Here is a 22,979-nt window from a genome sequence, read left to right as displayed (position 1 = left end):
TCAATTTGTCACCACACAATTTTCAGTCAGCACTAAGCTGCCTATATTCTATAGCACATGGGACTGACTGATGAGCAGACAACACAGCTAATGTTCAGCTCCATGAAGTAAACTAGGAGTAGCAAGATGTTGCCTTGTGACCTGTATCCCATGCACCCTATGAGTGCTAGATCTGAACTTCCCCCACACTTAAAGAGGACTGTGTCCTATATTCTGGCTTGGACCCATCTTTAGAAAGGCTTTGCAAAAGAATTGATTTGAAGGAGAGTCAGCAAGCTTAGTATTTGGTCAGTGGCAGAGTTTTCCCAACACAAAGGAAAACTCTAAAATAAGCCAAAAAGGGAAGAGCAGCAGTAGATCTAGATATTTCACTGTTCCATTTCCAAGGCATGTTCCAACAGTATTTGTTCCAATAGGGTCTGATTTAACTTCCTGTCCAAAAGTCATTACCTGACTTCCAGATATCCTAGGGAGGGTAGAAATGTTGTTCAGTGGACATGGACTCACTCATCATCTGACCAGCCTAATCATCAGTAGAATATACTGTTCCCTTCTTCTCCCTAAGATAGTTGAATACTTTGGTTTCTCCTTCTCAGGCTGCTTTACTTTGCTTGCTGTTTCTTGCTTCTGTCATAGCTCATACCCCATTAATCCACATCTAATGAGCCATGACTGCAGCAGAGAACAGTTTAAATACCTAGAACAGTGTTGCAGTCCATGGCTGCCTTCCAGGTGGTCCATGGCTCGAGCTCAGCCCCCCACAGCAGGGAGTCTGCACTAGCGCTCCAGCCTCCCCCTTTCCCCCCGCTAGGTTGGAGCACCAGCTTCCCACTGGCTGAGGGTGTGTGTTGTGAAAGCCCTGAGCCTCGCTGCGAGATCTGGCTCATGGGGAAGAAGTGCTACTACACCTCACCTGGCTGCAGGAACAGCAGCGCATGGGCGTGCTTGCCCTGCTGCTCCCATTGGCTGGAATCTGTCCAATGGGAGTAGTGGGAGGCCGTTCCAGGGAGTGAAGTGGGGCATGAAGGCAAATAAGTGCCCCCCACTCCCCTCATGCCCAGACCTCTATACCCTCAGCCTTCTCACACACACCCCTGCCAAAACCCAGCATCTCCCAAGCCTGCTCCTGCACCCTTTCCCTTGTCCAGACACATACCCCCAGCCTGCTCCTGCACCCTCCCCTGCTTCTGCACCCTCCCCCTGGCCAGACACCCTTGCCCCCAGCCCACTCTTGTACCCTCCCTGACCAGACCCCCAGTCTATGTCTTCACCCATCCTTGTTCCTGCACTTTCCCTTGCTCTTGCTCCCTTCCCTGTGCAGACACCCTACTCCCAACTTGCTCCTGCCCCCTAACTCCCACCCAGATCCTGCACACCTATTCCTCTCCTGGGCAGCCAAGTCTTGCACACTGAACCCTGCATTTTTGTCCCAACCCCAGAGCCTAGTGGGTCCACAAAATCCATTAACCCTGGAACCCCAGAAGAGTAAATCTGGGCTATGGGAAGCCCTGAACCTCAGTCCTACCTGTCCCTCCTCCGATAGGGCTAGACTGCACCAGAGGAGTGAAGTGTCTTAGTTGGTTTAGTTTTTGCTTCTAACCTTCAGTGCTTGCCTCTAAGCTGCCGTCTACCTGGCATGTTACTGGTACCTTAGTGCTGTAGTGTACTCCAGCACCGAGCATCTACACCAATTACAGTTTCTTAGCACACCTGAGTCAGAAGTAGGCTTGAGTCTGACTGACATTACTAAGAATGTATTGGCAGTTTTATAGTCACGTTAAACAGAAGGTCTGAAAGTTCCATTGTCCAGTGAACTCCACATCCACTATATGTTTATGGGCTCACGCTATGGGTACTCTGACCTGAAATTAAGGGATAGTATTATTAGTGTAGGTCAAAGCTTAATAATTACAAACCATTGAGCAAATGGAGGAAGAGGACTATTAACTTTATTGTTGCGTTTAGCCACAATCTGGCTCTTTCCAATGTATGCTAGAGACTCTGGTAGTTTAAAAATAGATAGTTATAAAGACAAATAAGCAAGCTCTGGAGTTCTGCCACTTATCTGCATTATTTATCCACCTGTCTATCCATGTATCAGTTTGAGAGCTATGCAAGATACATTTAACCAACGTTCGTTCCCCACATTCCTTCTCACAGCTGATAAAATACAGTGACTTACAAAAGGTTTCTTTGTCCTAATATTTTTGTGGTATTACAGTGTAATCAACACAGATCCCATTAAAAAGACTTCAGGGACTGGGGAGCTAAATATTTAATGTTTTTCTATCTGTTATCAATTCAATAATTAATGTGGTTCCTACCCAGGAAATGATAAAACACATCACCATCACACGCGAAAAGCTAAACAAGCCAAACTAATATAAAAATATTATGCTTGATAATAACAATAATGAAATCATTATATGTCTGAAAAGAGTTAGTTAGAAGCCACATCAATATAATTATGTGGTGGTATTAGATTGCTAACACACAACATCAGACATTCCAAACAGCAAAATTCACCATCTAAAATCTGCCAGAAGGGGTCATCAAAAATTTCCATACAGTTCCTTCCATAGTCACAGCAAGTTCAGCTTCCTGTTTTTCATTCAGCCAGGGGGATGTTTGTAAAAGGATGTTTTTATTTGCAAAACAAGGAATTTAACCTATACCGAGGTTTTCTTTTGAAACTAGATGACAGCGAGGCTGTGACATGGGTATCGTTCCAGAACAGTAAATGCAATGCTCAGTCACTGCTCTTCACACCCATTCAGATTTTTTGGATCTCAAGTAGCCAGCACTGTTACAGCTTGATTGCCCATCAGAAGCTCTTAGCTCAGCTGAAGAATAATGCCCTAAAAGCTTGCTCTGACTTACAGAAGAGTAAACTCCAAGATGAGACTTGACTTGGGCCTCTTTGGTGAAGGCTTGCTGTTGCCCATTTCTTGTCTGCCTGTATGGAATTCCCTGCTGGTCACTTATACACTGGGACGCTTCATTACTGCCTTGATTAACAGCAATGTTTTTTGTTATACAGGGCTTATTGCTATTACTGTTGAGGTTAGAGAGGGCAGTTTGCTGGGAGATAATCTTCTCTTCCACCTGAAGCTCTTCTTCATCTTCAGAGTGAAGTGAACAGGACACTTCATTGGTATGACCGTCATGTATCACTAGATGGCCTCTGTCCTCTGGAGATGGTGGAGAATCCTTCAGCCTGCCAGCTAGAGGTAGATCTGAATTATGCTCATCCTCTGCATGGAGACTTTCCGTCAGTTTCTTTTGTCCATTTCTTACTGCCATTCTTTGGATAGCAAAGGCTAGATCAATAAGGCTAAGTAGAAAAGAGAGGCCACTGACCCCCCAAATAAAGATCATCATGATGGATTTCTCAGTAGGCCTGGAAATGTAGCAATCAACTGTGCTGGTACAAGGAGACTGGTAACAGGAAAAGCGCTTAGGAACAAAAAATCCAAAGAGATAATACTGCCCAGCTCCAAAACCAGCCTCTGCCAGTGTTCTCAGAAAAAGATGAACAGTATATGCCCTAGAAAAATCAGGTATACTCAGATGATCTGTTGTGCAGGCTGGGCTAGTGACTGAAGTATATTTGCAGGGTTCATTCAAGGCTGCATGGCCACCTGAGGTCTTGATTCCTACATCTCTACATGGCGAACAATGTGCGGTGACAACATGCATGGCTACCTTGTGCAGAACATAGACGCTGAACACAGTATAAGGTAGCAGAACAGACACTGTCTGAATGAGCCAGAATCGAAAGTGAGAGACAGGAGAGAAAATATCATAGCACACATTAGAGCACCCTGGTTGCAAGGTATTACAGATGAATCGTTCTTGTTCATCTTGGTAGAGGGGGTATCCTGCTAACACTATCACCAACATTCTCAGCAAGATTACTAATGTGAGCCACATCTTTCCTAGAGAAGAAGAAGAAATGGTGATAGACTCAGAGCACAGAAAATGAAATCTAGAAAGTAAAAGATTCATGATGTAATCTTCCAGTGTGTGCCATATTTATGAACAAAACACAATTGACATCTTTCCATTGACTACAGTAGGCTTTGGATCAGAGCCTTAATTATACCTTATAACATTAAAACCCTTAGTAATACTGTCTCAGGATCAATTGTTTGGAGTATCTCTTTTTTATTTATTTACTTTCCCCTCATACTCCTTGCTCTGTAGGAGTTAGCTCTTTGCCAAGTAACATGTACATAAACACTCCTCTACAAAGGATTACATTTTAAAAAAAACCCAAAGCCAAAAACCACCTTTCCCAGGTCTGTGGAGCTCTGTTGGCTTATAAAAAAAGGGGCGGAGGGGACAATTAGAATGTACAAAGATTTTGTTTTTTTCTAATACGGAAAAGCCTCAGGAATTTTTACAGGTTGAATCTCTCTTGTGCAGCAGCAGTCATGGTCCAGCATGATCAGGGGCGGCCCGTGAGCTTAGGAGAACTAAGCAGTTGCCTAGAGCACCGCTCACCTGGGCACCCGATGATGATGTCACGGGGCGCCGGGGCACTCAGTGATGGCGTCAGGGCCATTGACGGCCGTACAAGCGGGGGCGCTAATTGCGCCGCTGACCTGGGGCACCAGCTGCCGCAGCTGGCCTCAGGCCACTCCTGAACATGATATTATTTAGCCAGATGTCCACTTATCATGGGTGTGGCCAAGTCTCCCATGGTCTCATAAAGTTTGTTTACAGTCACCAGTCCGGGCTCTCAGTGTTCTGTGTCATTATTTAGCTCTAATTTACCCCTAAATGTCTTCTAAGAACCTGGGAAGCAGTGGAAATATTGGTAATGCTACTAGACAATATTGGCCTCCCATGGCTCAGAAAATTCTCTGGTTCAACATGTCATGATTATAAGGGTTAGCCAGCAGCCTGGGGATTAAGGAGTTAACTACACCTAGCCAGGTGGAGTGACCAGTAGGAATGTAGGTGGGACTTTCAAACTGGGACAAAGTAATTTGCATTTTTTCCTTTCTCCTTTTGTCTCTCTGGGTGAGTCCTCTGCAGCGACAGGGAGGGACAAGCATGTCTCTCTCTCTCCAAGAAACAATTCTTCACTTTCTGTAAGTAGGGTAAAGTTTAGGTAGTTTCCTTAGGCTTTATTGTTTTAAGGGTTGGGTATGGGATCTGATATCTGGCACTGCTTAAGAGATGTTTGGCTTTTCTTTTTAACTAAGATCTAGCCCATGGTGTAATTCCTCCATGAGTATATTTTGTTACCTTTCCATCTGATCCTTACTCTTTCAACAGGAATATTGCTGTAATAATAAAAGTTTTCTTCTTTCTTTTTATTAACCTGGCATTGGTTACTTGTGTGTCCTGATTTTTATAATAGGGGTGAGATTTCCCAAATGATCTTTCCCCTAATCTCGTTATTAATATTTGGATGGTGGCAGCAGAAGTTTTATTCCCAAAATCTAGGGTTTTAAGATTTTGGGGGAAGTTTTATACCAAAGCCTGGTAGATAAGGCTTTGGGGTACACCTGCTGGCCCCCACTTCTGCATTTATCGTGCCAGAGTGGGGAAGGAGCCATGACACAACACCAGTCACGTCCAGAGAGTGCTGGACTAGAGAGGTTCAACCTGTACTATAATTGTAAAATAATCTTCGGACAATCACTCACCATGGAAAAATTCCACACAATACAGAATATTTTGCAAAGAAAAAAAACAAACCAAAAAAATTAATCTCACAGGGGTAGCCATGTTAGTTGTAAGCAACAAGCAGTCCTGTGGCACTTTAGGGCACATCTACACTGGGAAATTATTTCATTTCAAAGTAATAACTCCCAAAGGGTATGTCTACACTGCACGGCTATTTTGGAATATTGGAGGTGTCCGAAATAGCTACCCCACATCTACACAAGCGGCCTTTTATTTCAAAATATTTTTTGATATAACGGGTGCATTATTTCTCCATCCTGTTAAATCTCATTGCATGAGGAATATTTTGAAATCTGGCGCTGTGCAGACGGGGGTAAACTAGATTCAAAATAACATACGCAATTTGCATAGTATATATTGTGTATCTTATTGCGTGTTTAGGGTGCTGTGGAGATGCACCCAAAATAACTATTTCGAAATAAGCTTATTCCCCAAGGAAAGCAGGAGTTATTATTTTGAAATAACCAGCTCCTTATTTTGAAATAATGGACTTGACAGGGTAGATGCTTTGCTTGCTATTTCAAATAAGGGGAGTTTTTTTCGAAATAACTCCCTAGTGTAGACCAGGGCTGAGAGAGTAAAAGAAATATACAGTATCATGAGCTTTCATCGGTAGGACCCACAACTCATTTGATGAAGTGCGTCTTCTCATGAAAAGCTCAATACTATATGTTTTAGGTGCCACAGCACTACTCATTTTAAAGAAAAGAGGACTTGAAACTACAAGGAACTTTTCAGCTTTCATGGTTATTAAAACACAGTGCTATCGCTAAACCAATTAATATATGCAGGTAGATTGAGTTTGAAACCCAGACATCCTGAGTTTTAATCCTGGCTCCACCACTGACTACCTATGGCCTTTGGAAAATCATTTAATTTAATCATTTCTCTTCCTTAATTTCCCAGTTAAAAGAAAAAGAGGGAGAGAGGTTGAGTGATGTAATGCATACTTTCTACATTACTGTAAGATAAAGGTCAGGACCAATTCTACTGCCAGATAAATGCAATGGTAAAAACCTTCAACACCAGTAGAAGCAGGAGTGGGTCTGAATTAATGATTGTGAACAGTACTAGAAAAATGAAGTACTGAGTGGCTCTCTCAGACATAAACACACATTAGTTTTACAGGCAGAGAGTTGATAATATAACCCCAGATAATATTTTTTAAAATAACTCTTTAAAAGCAAAATCCTAATAATTTTCTGTAGAGTGTATGATGTATGCCTACATACAGTCTTAGACTATAGCCTCTCCTATTTGCCAACAAACTAAGTACTTTTTATATCATTTATAAGAATCAAACATTTAAATGCTTGTAAAACTTTGGGGTATTTTATTGCCATGCATTTGAGATGAGCCACATACCTCTCTTGTGGCCAGCATTATACCTATGGAATAACAATAGCACTGCTCTCAGAAATGTGAAGCCAGGCAAGAATGTATGGTAGCTCCATGAGACTGCAGAACAGATGATCATGTTGAACCCTGACCCTCCCCCCATAAGCAACTAAACAATATGTTACCTAACCACACTCTAGTTCTGATGGCATTCTTGTTTTCAGTTGCGTATTGTGGTGGAGAAAAATACTTCATAATAATATTCTGTACTTTTATTGTACTTTTTATACAAGGATATCAGTGTTTCAAAACCATTCACAAATAAAGTATTTCAACCTCCTGGGATGTGTTATGCGATCAGTTTTTAATTAGAATGTATATGTGAGGGAGTTCTGCTTAAAAATCACTCGTTCCCTGGGAGGTAGATTAATGCTACAGAGACAAGGTGAGTGAGCTTACCTCTCTTATTGGAGTAACTTTTTGGTGGAAGGGATAAGCTTTTTACAGATAACTGTGCATCATTTTCCCTAAGGGCTTAGTCCTACTGACAGATATTACAGCGAGTTATTTCATTGAGAGTTAGCAGGATTACTCCCTGTCGGAGCAATGCACTGTAATAAATATTTACAGAACCAAGTTGTAAAGGCCAAAGTCCATAAAAGTCAATTGTCTTCAGTGGTCTTTGGATCTGGCTCTGAATCACGTGCTCAAAATTACATAGCGAATCAGTGACAAAATCTTATTTAAAAGAAAAAAAAGACTGAGGTTACTGTCTGAGAAAATAAACATTTTTTTAATATGCACTTGAATGTCATAAACTTTCAAAATCCACCTTATGAGTAGCAAGACTGTTTAATCACTAAATAGTTTATAGGCAACAGTTTTTTTTACCTCCCCCTATATTATCCATCTCACTGGTAAGGCAGGCTGTGTCATATAATGGAACACCATACTTTTACACATGCCTTGAGCTTTGAGTGTTTCATCACAGCTCTCAGTAGAGCTGGAAAGAGACTTGGTGAGTAAGAATAGTCAGATTTGAAAGCCCCTAGCCACATGCTTTTTCTAACATTTAGAAAATATTCATAGCAGATGAAGTGGGAATCTAGTTAAAAAAAAACAGACATTAACAGCTCTCATATCCCACAGCAAAGAATGATCTCTTCTTTTTGAGGGCACCTGTCAGACTGGTGGCTGGAAATGAAAGCTGATTTACATGGAAGAAACTACGATGATTTATGGGTATGAAACTCTTAAAAAAAAACCACACCTTTCAAAGATACTTACCTGCCATCGTAACATTGTAGTTGAGAGTGATAATCAAAAACCCCAGTGAGTCCCAGCGCTCCATCTTGGAACTAGTTGTTTATACTTTCAGCTTCTGAAGGCTTTAGAAGAATTCTGGCATTATCAAAGCAAATTAGACCTAGACAGAGAAAGAAGAAAATAAATATTTAGGGGGAAAATTCTCAACCACTAACAGCATTATTGATGAATTATGTTGATGAAACGGCTAAACAGGGCTGCTGACTTTTGCAAATTGGAAGCAAACCTTTCCTAGGAAGCAAAGTTGATTTTGCAAACATTCTGGCTTCACAGATCTATTTGCTGCACTTACCTCTGGGGTCCCCTGTCCTGACAACTGCAAGTAGACAAAAGGCAACAGGAGTAATCTCAACCATTGTGGGCTATTCTTACCCTCCCAGGGCATTCCAGCCTCCTGGCATTGCTGGGATATTTCAATGGCAAAAATCAGACACCAGCATAGGAAATAATAGAAGCCTTTCTCTCCCCTCCCCCCAAGGGGAATACAGATGAAAAATACAAGAAGAAAGGATTTGAAGCGACCAACATCCTTGTCTTCAAAAGGCATTTTCAGTTCAGCAACTCTACTAGGAAGCTATCCCACTGCAATTTTCCCAGAGTAATTATATTAATAAAACCCACTCTGTCTGCGAGGACATCATGGTCTTGTCAATCACAGTTGCACCAAAAATTCCATCACTTGCCTTCAGCCTGACAGGAAAGCAATCTCTAACCCGCAGGGATATTGAGGATAAAAATGACAAAATCTTGAATAGCATCTTGGAAAATAAAAACTTTCTTTTAAAATTATTTTCATTTGGATGAGTTCCTCCTATCTGTTCTGTTTTGCACTGTATTTATTGCTTGGAAAAGCCAGGTAGAATTTGCTTTAATAACTGATAATCTAAGCAGATATTTGTGAAGTTTACTATTCAAGAAGTAAGCCATAACCTTAAGTGTGTGAAAGTAAACTATCCTTTTCCAATCTGTCCCAGTCAATGGGGAGACAGTGCCTCACTACACATCTAAAAATAGCAGTGTAGACAGGGGAAGCCCTGCTTGGGTAGACAGAGAGCCCTGTACTTGAAGGGGCTGAAGGTTCTGCCCTCTACTAGCCTAGACAGTACTTTGCCATCTCCATTGTTTTTAGCCCTATGCTAGATGGAGATGTAGCACATGTACTATACACACCGTCAGAAGTGTAGGCATAGCCTAAGGCACCCCTAGCTCCGAAGATAAAATAATCTTCTACTGTTATAGTGTCAAGGCTCCTTCCACTCCGCACCTGCAGGGCATGGTGGGGGTGGGAATAGTGGCCCAGAATCTGTTTTTTCCTCCCCTCTCCCTGTTGCTGTAACCCCAATAGGTGTTGTGGCTGCAAGAGTAATTCATATCTGGGCCCTAAATTACTGGTGTGGAGAGGAGGTTAAAAGGCGGGGGGGGGGGAGGTGTCTGAGAGAAAGAGAGACACGTATGTCTACACACAGTTTTTATTTTGGGAGAAGGATGCAAATAGTGCTGTGCATTTGCGTAGTTCCTCCGAGGGAGGGGGGTTTCGGAAGACACTCTTCTGGTATTTACCCATGTCTACATGTGGCCAAATTTTGAAATAAACCCCTATTTCAAAAGACTCCTGTAAACCTCATTGTAGGGGAAATAAGGGTCTTTTGAAATAGGGGTTTATTTCAAAATTTGGCCACATGTAGACACAGGTAAATACCGGAAGAGCATCTTCCGGAAAAAACCCCGGAGGAAGTATACAAATGTGCAGCACTATTTGCATTCTTCTCCTGAAATAAAAATTGTGTGTAGACATACCCTCATAGAACAGGCAGAAGTGCAACCTTGTCAATGCAACCCTACAAATGTATTTCTACCTGGCAACCACCACTGCAAAGGGAGTACAGATAGCTCACTCCTGATGTTCATAAAAACCTTGGCTTATGTGTAGATTTGGCAGAATTAGACCTATTTAATATAACTTTGGTCCGTCAAAAGTAATCATTGATATTAACACTTTGCTTTTTATAGATCGAAAATTTTGTGGTTGTGGGATATTATGATGGGGCTCAGACAACCTTGGCCTATTTGTAGATTTGGCAGAATTAGATCTATTTAGTATAACTTGGACAGATTAAAAATCTAACATTTCATGGTTGTGGGATAGTATGAGGGAGCTCAGAAAATGTGGGAATGTGGATAATTATTGAGAGACAGATTTAACCAATAAAAACACAAATTGTCAACAGCACTTCTCAAAATTTGCAAAGTAAATTTCTTTAAGACTCTAGAAGTTCTCCAGGAGTGGTTTTTTACTTTACCTGTCTGTAAATTTCAGTTATTACCCTGTAAATGTTTTCTCCATTGTGTTGTGTGTATATATTAAAATTGCCCTTTACCCATTAAAATATCTAATCCTTCTGATCTCACCGATTTGATGAAACTCTCAAAAACAGTGTCACTGCAAGTTTTAGCATGGCTGGGTCTACTGGTAACTGGATCATTTCCCATTCTCCCCACCTTGTATATCCACAGTATACAACAATTCCAGAAACATTTTCTCTAGGGACTCTCAGAATTGAACGAGATTTAGTCAGGAATGTTCAAGGCCTCAATAGGACAGCAAGAGAATTATTTGTTTAGTCTGCCTGAGACCAGGGAAACATAAAAAACAGTGTACAGTGATGGAACTTCAAAAAATAAAACAATGATGGTTTATCCTAGTAAAAGGTCTTAAACTGAAGTGATAAATATATGTAGTATTTGTGGGTTTAGTACTCTTGTAATTAATAAACACTTTTTTCAATCAAAATGGGGCTCTTTAGAATTGTATTTTAAGATTGTTATGGTGCTTGAGCTTGCGTTTCTGTGATCTTTGGCAGAGGCATTTGGGAGTGGGAGAGTGCAAATAGCCATATTATTCATTTTGGAAAAGTAACTACTCTTGTGAAACTGTATCAAATATAGAGTCAGGAATGTTAAGATGCTGACAGGGTACTAATTCACCGCAGCTGCATTGAAACAGTAGGTCATAAATTGTTCATTATGTTAAATAATCCCAAGTTAAAATGTGTTTAGCCACTTTTGACCATACGGTGGACCATAACATATGTGAAGAATAAGCATATTTTGCCCTTAAAATCCTATGTGCCATCATCTTGACAGTGGCAGATGAGGAAATCATGGAGCCACTGTGCCCAGATAGGAAGATGTGCTGAGATGGGTAGGCATATTTTCTTCTTTTAAAAAATAGAGCACTATCCTCTAAGTCAGGGGTGGGGAAACTTTTTTGGCTCCAGGGCCACTTACCCATAGAAAAATCAGCCGGGTGCTACACAAAGGTGAAAAGCAACTCCCTCCCAAAAAACTCCCAAATCCACACCTCACTGACATGGCCCCTGACTGAAAAGCAGAAAGACACTCCCCACATTCCCCTCTCCTAGGGGGGCCTAGGCTAGTAGATTTTGTGTGCTCCAGCCCCATGGTGGAGCAGCAGGGGCGCTGGAGCACCACACAGGTGCCCCAATGCTGGGGGGGGGGGGGGAGAGGAACCTGAGCCTCGCGTGCTGAATCCAGGCAAGCCAAGGGCCATATCCAGCCCCTAGGCCTGAGGTGCCCCACCCCTCCTCTAGGTTTATGAACTGTGATGTAATCTATGCTCTGGGGAGAGGAGACCTATGTTCTAATCTGCTCAATCATGACTACACTGCGTGACTTTAGACAAGTCATTTCAGCTCGTTGTGAATTCTCTTATCTATTTAGACTGTAAACTCTTTGAGGAAGAGGCTGTCTTTGACTACACTTTCCCACACAGCTGAAGTTGTCTTTCCAAGTTATATGATGCCCTCATGTTTATTATTCATCTTCCTCTCTTCTCTAGGATCCTCTTTGTCAACAGATACTGAAACTGAAAAAAATAGGGATTAGGTTATGCCAAAATCCCATATCAGATCATCCCCAAATTTTGGCAAAGTTGAGTTCTGAAATCTGTGATCCAGGCCCATGTGTACAATCAACATATTTTTAAAAGGGAGGTGACTACAGGTGAAACAACACTTTAACATCCTGTAATCATGTGATCAATTTTTTGTTGCAGTTCCTTAAAGAACCACATCACCGCCCTCACTTGAAGGGATCAGCAATGAAATACAAGAAGATGCAATTAAATTTATTTTCGAATCCACAGTTGCTGTCTGAGTTGTTAAAACCACTTACAACAAATTCAGGATGTAAAAGACAAACATTTACACAAGTGACTCCATACCTGGGAGCTTTCTTTTGGAGGTGTGCACAACTCTTTGCACTATCAGGACCATATTTAATAATGAACAAAATTCTTTGGAAGTGGTGAAAACAATAATCCACAGTTACATACAAACCTACCTGAGTTGATCCATATCACATTCTCTGTTAAAAGTTAATCCATGTGGCACAATGCATAATGTAATGTACAAACAGTGCATAGTCCTTGGCCCAGCATGAGGAGGACTCAGTGCAGCTCAGTCTTAGCTAGCATATATCTTAGCATAGTACACACCACATTAGCATACATTACACACTTATGGGTTTAATCTTTACACACTATATGAATTTTGGGTAGTCGTGCTAACTGACTTCCCCAGAATACTGATTACTTCTATGCCCTTCACATTAAGGTATGTAACCCAAAATACTTTGCCTCTGCTAAGAACAGGACTCAGCTTTGCAAATACAAAACCTGTCAGAGACAAGAGTTTCCTGGTAGGGGTTCTTTCACAGCCCATTAGTAGCTGGAATGTGGTGTCCAAAACAAACAAAAGAAAGGAACAGGTTGCTACAGAAAAAAAAAAAAGAAGACAAAATGCTGATTGATGAGTTAAGGGAATTCTGCACTGAGGATCTCATAACATTGGGGTGATCTTTCTATAGCCAGTTAAAAGAGCTTCAGGGCAGCATTGTGCTAGGGTAACCATATTACGTTTTCCTAATGTGCAAGAGGCTCTAACATTGGGCTTTAGATTCCTTAGCAGAAATGTGTATTTTAAGAGCAAAGGCATAGTAATGTGTCTTTAAAACAATGACTTTATTTCATATAGAATTGCTATACACACTAACAACAAACTAGCTAGTGGCCAGTCTTTCAGTGAACATAACACAGCCCCTCTTCAGAGGATGATCTTTAAATTCAGGAAACAAAACATTCCCATCCACAAAAATAAATGGAAGCATTGAAAATAAAGGTAATTATGAAGGCATTATTAAAATGAAATTTCCTTTAAAAACTTTCTATAATTAAGTGAGAAAAACTAATAAGCAATACAGAGCAGTGACTGGTTATCAGGAGACCCAACCTAAATTAAGAGAAGCTTCTACACAGTTAACACAACTTGACAAAAAGTAAGTGTGTGTTGGGGGTGGGGGTTGCTTATGCACATGCCACATACATTCTTTAATATAGTCCAAGAGTGTGAACAGGGGTTTCACTATGTCTGCCTACAAGGAACTAAGATACCATAAAAGCCCTAGAAGGAAATTTTTCAGAGGCAGTTAGATATCCAAATCCTGTTGACTGTCAGTGGGAATTGGGCACATAACTGCTCTTTGTGTCTTTGTAAACCTTCCCTTAGGTCTTCATTTTCTATGTAGCTAATTAGTGGAAGTGGAAAATAATCAAAATTAGCCAGCCTGATCAGCACTGGCACTGCTACTATAGCAGCAGAGGAAGCAAAAGAAAAAAAACAAAACACCAACTTGGGAGACAGGGCTATGCAACTTACATTCTATTTAGGCACTAGTGCTATTTTGGAGAAGCAGATGTTTCTCACTACAGTTTACAAGGGTTTGGATTATATTCTCTTCTTTACTCAGGTTCTTTCCCTAAACAACCTGGGAAACCTTACTCATACCACAAGCAGCTATGTCTGCTAGGAATCTGCCTTCCCCTCTTGCTGTCTCCTTCAGTTTAATGTTTCTTGGGGGTCTTAACCCATAATTAGGTCTTCAGAAGGAGCCGGTTACTGTATACAACATAATTGCAAAGCTGAGCATTATGTAAAAAAGTAGAGTCACGAAATAGCCTGGTCCCTTTCTGTACCAGATTTTTGTAGTGATGCAGTTGCACTGGTGCAAAGCTCGTTATGGAGGTACAGGTACTGTTATATATTTCAATGAGAATTATGGGTCTTCCCTGCTTTTGCAAATGCCGCTAGGGGCCCATCTGCATTTTTACATGCTCAAATTCTTTTGAAAAAGCAGGTCCCAAGTTTCTGATTCAGCAAAGCTTGGAAGTATCTGCTCAAGTTCCATTGAAGTGGGATTTAAATGTGTTTAAAGTTAAGCCCATGTCTAAGTGTTCTGCTGAATCAGGGTGGGATTCTGTCCTTAATTTCTTTGCTAAATCGGAGTCTAAAAGAGCTACTTCTTGGATAGGGTATTAGCTTAGAACACAAGCTTCATAAAGAAAATTGACCTTTCCAAAGGGTTACAGAGAAGGAAATTTGCCTTGAGGCAAAATAGGAATCAGAATAGATCACACCTCAATGGGCATATCCTAAAACTGTCTTTGCTGTTAGATTTACTGAAGAAAATGAGGAGAAGACAAGCAAACTTACTGTATGTACCTTATGTGCAGTACACTTTTTCTTAATAATTAGAAATGGGTGAACCAGTTTGGATACCACAAGGATCAAGCCCGCCCACTACCCAGACTGGAATCTGTTAGTTCACATATGTATTTTCCCAAGAGCTTTCTGGGACCAGAAGGGGCAGTGGCAGCATCTCCAGCTCTCTAATGGAGAAGTGGCTAAATAAGAATTTGAGATTCAAAATGCTAAACACATTTTGGGCTTGATTCAGCACTGTAGGTGGGGTAATTGTAGGTAAAAAAAAGTATTTACTCACTTCTTATTTGGATAATCTGAACTATTATTTAGGTTAGTTTACCTACTTTTTTGTTTTTACCATTATGCAACTGGCTTGATCTTGCACTTGTATGGTCATTATTCATTTCTATTAGTGCCCACTATGTGCCAGGTACTTTCCAAACACAGCAAGGGGCCTAGTCCCTGACCCAGTGAGCTCAATCAATCAATACTATGGAAATCATTAAAACAAAATATACACATTTTAAAAAATATTTAAAATAATCAAACAAGAATTGTAGAATTGTGTGCAGAATATCTCACTAACTAAATTAACAACCCTCGACTGTGTATTCTGGTACATATCATGAAACAGAACTCCTTAACCATAGTCAGCTTTGTGGAGAGCAAATGGATTACTTTTTCTAGCACTCTCAACAACAGAGGGTATTGTGTTGGTTCTGAACATAGGTAAATAAATCTGTCATATCAGGTTTAACATACAGGCAGCCGTCTTAGAATTAAAATACAGTTCTTTACACCTTCTTGTATTTCATGGCTAACCATTGTAAGAAACAAAACCCATACTGTTGTCCCAGTTATTGAGTACTGAGACAGCTTTTCTTACTTTAGAGACAAATGGTCATTTAAGTCAAGCAAATAAAACTACAAGGAAATGGCAAATGTTTAAATTTAAAAAAAATCAAAACCCTGAAGGAATAAGAAATGTGGTGGCAGGTCCCTTCCTCATTTTATTTAGAAAGTAAAATTCAGAAAGTAGGCGAGCAGTACTAGTAGTTGATTTCTTCTTGGATGCAAAGAAATGTCTTCACAACAGAAGGCCAGCACAAAACTTATGCTTCACATTAGTCTCACGTAAGTCCACAAAATAAAACTTTCAATACTGGATAGGCCTTGTACCGCACAAAATGAACATAATTCTAAAAGCAGCATTTCCTCTTACACATAACAGAGCTATTTATCACATTGCCCCATGATGAGATGTAACAGTGTCCTTTGTTTAATTCATGAATCAATTTTGTTTTGGGAATACTTTAATATTCTTCTTAATGTTTATTCTTCTTAATGTTTATTCTTGATGTAAGCAGGGGCAGAACTGCTGCTTGCTATCAGCCAGCTAAAAGGAGAGAGCTGCCCTGGGTGGGTGTGCCCACTACAATTGTTTAGCTGTGCAAGATAATTAATTGTTAACTGTTGATATGTAAATACAGCTCATGCCAGGATGGGGAGGGAATACGAGGTGTGGCTATGTAAATCCAATTCAGCCAGGGCTGATGGAGGATCAGTCTTGAAATGGAATGTGGTGTATTGTAAATAATTTGTGGCTGTTGTGGGGGTCACAAATCATGCTACCCCTAAGTGTAGGAACTGTAAAACATAACACCAGTGCTTTCAGGAGAGACACCATCATTGGAAGAGGTCTTGGAAGAACAAGCCTCCCCCGTTCTAGAGTTGAGTGGACTGAGCTGGGGGAAGGGCTAAAGGGCTTGAGTCTGCCTGCTTCACACCTATCAGGTGTGAGCTGTAAGACTGGCCCAACCTGCCCCTTTTCTCCCTTTGTTTTAAGGACAGACCTAAAGTAGACTCCATGGCTGTGTCTAGACTGGCCAGTTTTTCTGAAAAATCAGCCGCTTTTCCGGAAAAGCTTACCAGCTGTCTACACTGGCTGCTTGAATTTCCACAAAAGCACTGACTTCCTACTGTAAGAAATCAGTGCTTCTTGCGGAAATACTATGCTGCTTCCGTTCAGGCAAAAGTCCTGAAACTTTTGTGCAAAAGGGTCAGTGTAGACAGCGTGTCTAGATTGGCACAGACGCTTTTCCACAAAAAGTGCTTTTGCGGAAAAGAGTCCGTGCCAATCTAGACACTCTTTTCCGAAAATGCTTTTAACAGAAAACTTTTCCGTTAAAAGCATTTCCGGAAAATCATGCCAGTCTAGACACAGCCCATGAGGAGTCTTTTTGCTAGTCCAGTGGAAGCTGGATTCCTTTGTCAGTCCAGGTGGTTGCTAAAGAGCAGAAATCACTGGTTTGTCTGGGAGCCAGACCCATTACAGCCAGTGAGAAGGGGCGACAGCGGAGTGGCAGCAGGCGAGGAGGGGTGACCAGTGGCGTGGTGCGGAGTGGCAACAACCGTGGAGCAGCGGTAGGTGAGGAGCGGTGACCAGCAGCATGGCGCGGTTGTTAGGAGCGGTGGCAGGCGAGGAGTGGTGACCGTGGCATGGCGCTGCTGTTAGGAGCGGTGGCAGGCGAGGAGCGGTGGCAAGTGACCAGCAGTGCAGCGTGGCTGGTAGGAGCAGCGGCAGGCGACCAGCGGAGTGTCCAGTGGCGTGGAACGAGACAGCTGGTGGAGCGTGGCGGAGTGACTCATAAGGTGCCCCCTTATTTATCCCCCCACCCCCATTTCTACCCAGGTTGGGAGGTGAAACCCTGCGGGTGAACTTTTAGACTCCGGGTGGCACTGAACAGGGACAGAGACTTTTGGGTTGTTGGACTTTGGGACTTCGGGTGATTCTTGGCTGGAGGCGGGGGGCTTAGTTCATGTTTGGGTTATGAACTCTGTTTGTGATATTTTCCCAAGTTAATGCCGTATGACTTCTCTCTCTGTTTCATTAAATGTTTCTTTCCTACACTCAGACTCAGTGCTTGCGAGTGGGGAAGCATTGCCTCTCAGAGGCACACAGGGGTGTGTGAATTTCCCAGGTTACTGGGTGGGGGCTCGAGCTGGTTCTGTGTGAGATGGACCCCAACATATTGAACCTGGCCCTAGTTGCTGCCAGGCCTACCCGGCAGAAGGGTGACATTAGTGTTTATTCTGTTTATTTATGACAAGAATATTTTATTGAAAATGCTCTTGTCATAAAGAGGATGCTGACCAATTGTTTTCCATGACCAGAAAAGGTAGGGAAACAAGTTATCTGCAGCAAAGGACATTTATGATAGAATCTAGGAAAAAATTCTGCCTACAAAACAGCAAAGTACTAGAATGGCTTACCAAGGAAGCCTGTGGTATTCTCATGCTTTGAGGTTTTTAAGAGCCAGTTATACAAACATCTGTCAGGGATGACCTATGTATACTTGGTCCCATCTCCGCACCAACAGAGAACTAAATGACTTCTTGAGGTCTATTCAAGTCCTACATTTGTATAACTCTGTGATTTAATACTTGGGTTTTTTTTAAATCTATCTTATCATATATAAATCACATTGCTCCATTAGCCACATTAAAGATTATTAAAATGATGAGCATAACAAAGAGATTTCTTTAACCTTATCTTCATTATACTCTATGGCTGTGTCTACACTGGCAAGTTATTCCGGAAAATCAGCCTCTTTTCCGGAAAAACTTGCCAGCTGTCTACACTGGCCGCTTGAATTTTCGGAAAAGCACTGACGATCTAATGTAAAATCAACAGTGCTTTTCCGGAAAACCTATGCTGCTCCCGTTCAGGCAAAAGTCTTTTTCCGGAAAACTGTTCCGGAAAAGGACCAGTGTAGACAGCACAGTAGTGTTTTCCGCAAAAAAGGCCCGATCGCGAAAATGACAATCAGGGCTTTTTTGTGGAAAAACGCGTCTAGATTGGCCATGGACGCTTTTCCGGAAAAAGTGCTTTTCCGGAAAAGCGTCCTGCCAATCTAGACACGCTTTTCCGAAAATGCTTTTAATGGAAGTTTTCCGTTAAAAGCATTTTCGGAAAATCATGCCAGTGTAGACGTAGCCTATATGTTTGATCTTGCAGATCTTTAAAACGGTTAATGGACTATTTAACAAAGTAAAATATACCTTTCCCCCAGAGCTCAAGCTGATGGGACAAGTCCTCATTCATGTCTTCTCTTCATGGTTGTGAGAGGAGCAATCAAAAAAGTCTTTGTCCTTGGATGTTTCATAATAGCTTGTTTGGTTTCAGTGGGTCTTCTTGTGTACAGGACCTAATACTTTTTGTAGGAAGCCAGCCTTTAGATTAATTAATGCTTCTTTCCTGATTGGTAGGTTACAGAGATTTACTATTCAAACACTTCATACAACCTTATAACATAGGGTACAGACATTAAGTGAAATTAATACATGCAGCATCCTTCAACAAGTCTAAACAAATTTTTATAAATAGAACACCTATTTACTGTAATAATACTAATACATAGTGAGACTGACTGGTTTCCAGCAATGCATTCATCAGTATCGAGTTGAGGCAGAAGGACCTTGGCATGATCTGGTACCGCCTCTGCCAGCATCACATAAACCACACCAAAAATATACGTAAAAATAAATTTTATTTAGGTTGCCAAATCAATCACTGGAAAGTTAGGAAATGCCAGAATAGTGGGTGAAATAAGTCAGCACCCACATGCATTTAAGTTATGATACAGAGTTTAAGATAACCAGAGCTATCCTTGGGGGCCTCATCCCGCTTTCAAGCCAGGCTCTGTCCCCACCCTACCTCTTCCTGCTCCCTGGCTCTACTCCTCCCCCACAACCTCTCACCCAAGTGACGCTAGGAGCTGGCAGAGTGGAGAGACTAGGGCTGGAGTGCTTCTTTTCCTGCCACCACCAGTGAGTGCAGAGGTGGGCCTGACCCCTGCTGTAGGCACCAACTCTCCTGCCCTCCCCCGCTACTCCTCCAGGAAACCCTTGGTCCCATGTTTCTGCATATTCCTGAAACACAGACCCCCAAAAGTGCAGTGCCTCGGGCAGTTGTCCCAAACCGTCCTATGTACAGGATGGTTTTAGAGATAACCCCAATTCACTGTGAGTGTGCTCTGGGCATGGTTATGAAGAATTTTGCCCTTGAGTGACATGGCTGATAGACATGTCTGAATTAATACTTTTTGAAATCTCTCTCTATATATAATTCTTTTTTTCACAGCATCCACAGGCTTGGTGGGTAGGCATGGTTAGGTAAAGCCCAGCCCCCCGAGTCCCTGCCTTCTGCCCAAGGCCCAATACCTAGAGCCAAGCCCCACTCATTGCCAGCCCTGCCTTCTCTGGTGGCCACATGGAGAGCTGGGGCTGGTGCGCTGCAAGCTTGGCTTTCCCCAGCCACTTGGGGCAGAGTTGGTCCTGGCGCACCATGGCCTCAGCCCTCCTTGGCCACTAAAAGCAGAGCCAGGCCTGACACAGCCTTGGCAGGGTGGAGAGGGCTGGGACGGGTATGGCCTGGCCCTCTCCGGTGGCCAAGGGGAGAACAGGGGGCACAGCCTCCTACTTACATTAATATAAACTCCATGTAGGAGATTGAAAGACAAATGTCAGTTAGGAGCCCAATTCCCATTGGAAGAGGGAGCTACATGCCGAGATTCTTGTGCCTTTGAAAAATCTACCCTATATATTTAATCCCCTCAGAAGGGAGTTTTGAATCAAAGAGCACCTAACTAATGGTCACGTGACTCCTGCAGGAGCTATGACTCTGGGTTGGGGCAAAAGGGTAGCAGATGAGGAGCACAGAGAGTCAAACTCTCCTCAGGACAGAGTTTAAATGAATCCCCATAATTAGGAGGCCATATATATACTGCTTTCCACACTTTCCCATTGAGTATTTCATCCCAGGGGTATGTCGGCACAGCTAGTACAATTTGGCCTTTAGCTTGTAACATCTAAAGAATGTTGTGAAGCAGGTGACTTTACCCCTGTATTTCACTGGAAAGAGTCTAACTCTAGGCACCCCCTGCTAGCTGACTTCTAACGAAGTAGAATGAAATGGTAAGGAAATGCCAGACCACCCAGCTCCTATTGCTGGGCAAGGCCTGGGAACAGTGAGAGAACGTGCACCTGAGGAGGCTGAGTCTAAGCCTTAAAAAACTTAGGCTACATCTACACTACTGCAAAAAGCCGATGTAAGGAACCCAAGTCCAGCTATGTGAATTACATTGCTGGAGTTGACATACCTTAAGTTATGTTGTTGCAGGGTCTACACTGCGGGGGGAAGAGGGGCTGATAGGAGAAACTTTCCAATCAACTTCCCTTACTCTTCTCATCCAGGGTAGTGACAGGGTTGACCAGAGAGCAATCTATGATCAATTTGGAAGGTCTTCATCCCCACTAAACTGGCTGCTGGTGAATCAATCTCAGAGCGTTGATCCCTGCAGGAGGGTAGATGTAGTCTTAGAAAATCTCCTGCAAAGACAGATTATGGTTGAAGAAAACAGATGACTCTTTACTAAGAACATATATTCCTGTGAAGGTTACTAGTTTAATAATTCACTCATCCTAAAAATGAGGGGGCATGGTCTTTTTATAGATTTAATGCCAGACGGTACCATTACAATGAAGACCTGGGGATGAGGGAGCATGCAAAGTTCCCTCCCCCTGCCAGTGATTCACAGCACCAGAGGGAACCACCAGCTGTTTTAAAAAAGCTGAAGATTCTCTCAAGCTGCAGCATATCCCTGGCAGGGTAGGGACAGGGGGCGAGAGACTTTGGGTGCTCCTCCTGCTCCCAGGTCCTGATTGGTCTGGGAGTGGGGGGAGCACACAAAGTCTCCTCCTGCCACCAGGAGCACATGGCACCTAGAGAGAACTGCCAGCTGATCAAAACAGCTGGCAGTTCTTTCTAGGCACTATGCATCCCTGGTGGCAGGAGACTTTGCTCACTCCCCCTGCCCCCAAGCCAATCAGAGTCTGTGGGTGGGGGTGCATGAGAAGTCACCTGGCCCCACCCCCTCCAGGGCAGCTTGGGACCACTAAAGAAATGTTATCTGATTGCGAGTGACCTATATTTTTTATTTCTATAGGTATGACTTTACATTGACTGTATTAAAATGGATGCTGTTCCAATGAGCCAACTTTACCAGACTATCCTGCTGTAACTGATCTGCTCCAAGGCACCAATTTTTGTGTCATCTGCACATTTTACCAACAATGATGTCATATTTATTTTCACATCATTAATCCAGATAATGAATAGCATTACGAAGAGACCAGATCCCTGAAGTGTCCCAGTAAAAATACCCCATTGACTGACGCTTCCCCATTTGCAATTCATTTTTGAGATCTATAACACTACTTTGTTTTTTATTTTTATTCAGAATGTCATGTGGAACAAACAGCTTGTCTATACGGCATGCTAGAGGCATGCTAGAAGGGTATGATTTGTGATGTGTAGTAAAGCTATGCTTTGTCCATTTCAGTGGTCTCCAAGCTTTTTAACCACAAGATCACTTTTTCAATTGAAGTGCAATGTAAGATCTCTCTCATACCCAAATACCCTTGTCCCACTTCCTTCCTGCCCTTTCTTTAAGGCCCTGCCTCTCTTCCACCCCTTCTCCGAGGCCTCACCGTGCTCACTCCGTCCCCCTTCCTCTCCCATCCTCACTCACTTTCACCAGGCTGGAGTAGAGGTTGGGGTCTAGGTTCTGGTCATGGCCCAGGGGTTTGGAGAGTGGACGGGGCTCTGGGCTTAGCCCAGTGTGAAGGATTGGAGTTCAGGAAGGGCTTCAGGGTGCAAGCTCTGGGAAGGAATTTGGGTGCAGGTGGACTCACATCTGGGGCAGGAGGTTGGGTGTAAGAGAAGGAGGTTCAGGGCTGGGACAGGGGTTCAGGAAGCAGGCTCCTACTGGCCACCATTTAACGGAGATGGCTTCCAGGTGGTGGAGCAGTGGAATTACTCTTTATAGGTTTATTCCTGACCTGGCCCTGCACCACTCCTGCAAACAGCTGGCATGGACAGCAATGGCTCCATGGCATCATATGCTGCCCCTCATCTACAAGCACTGAGCACACAGCTTCTACTGGCCATGGTTCCCTGTAATAGGAGCTGCAGGAGTGGTGGCTGAAGGCAAA

At 42.6% G+C, this 22,979-nt stretch overlaps 1 protein-coding gene across 1 annotated transcript; it reads right to left on the bottom strand.

Annotated features, from left to right (window-relative positions):
- Positions 1-1,259: 1,259 nt before the first annotated feature.
- GJD4 (gap junction protein delta 4) lies at positions 1,260-8,779 on the bottom strand. Its single transcript, XM_006133024.4, has 3 exons — positions 8,657-8,779; positions 8,326-8,464; positions 1,260-3,938 (listed from the first exon to the last, which is right to left on the bottom strand). Exons 2-3 carry the CDS (start codon positions 8,387-8,389, stop codon positions 2,764-2,766), a joined length of 1,239 nt encoding a protein of 412 aa, XP_006133086.2. The 5' UTR covers positions 8,390-8,464; positions 8,657-8,779; the 3' UTR covers positions 1,260-2,763.
- Between the last annotated feature and the right edge of the window lie 14,200 nt (positions 8,780-22,979).

Source organism: Pelodiscus sinensis, chromosome 2, assembly GCF_049634645.1.
Source record: "Pelodiscus sinensis isolate JC-2024 chromosome 2, ASM4963464v1, whole genome shotgun sequence".
Lineage (NCBI taxonomy): Eukaryota > Metazoa > Chordata > Testudines > Trionychidae > Pelodiscus > Pelodiscus sinensis.
Note: the sequence above shows the minus strand (reverse complement) of the source record. Positions and strands in the feature narration are given on the sequence as shown.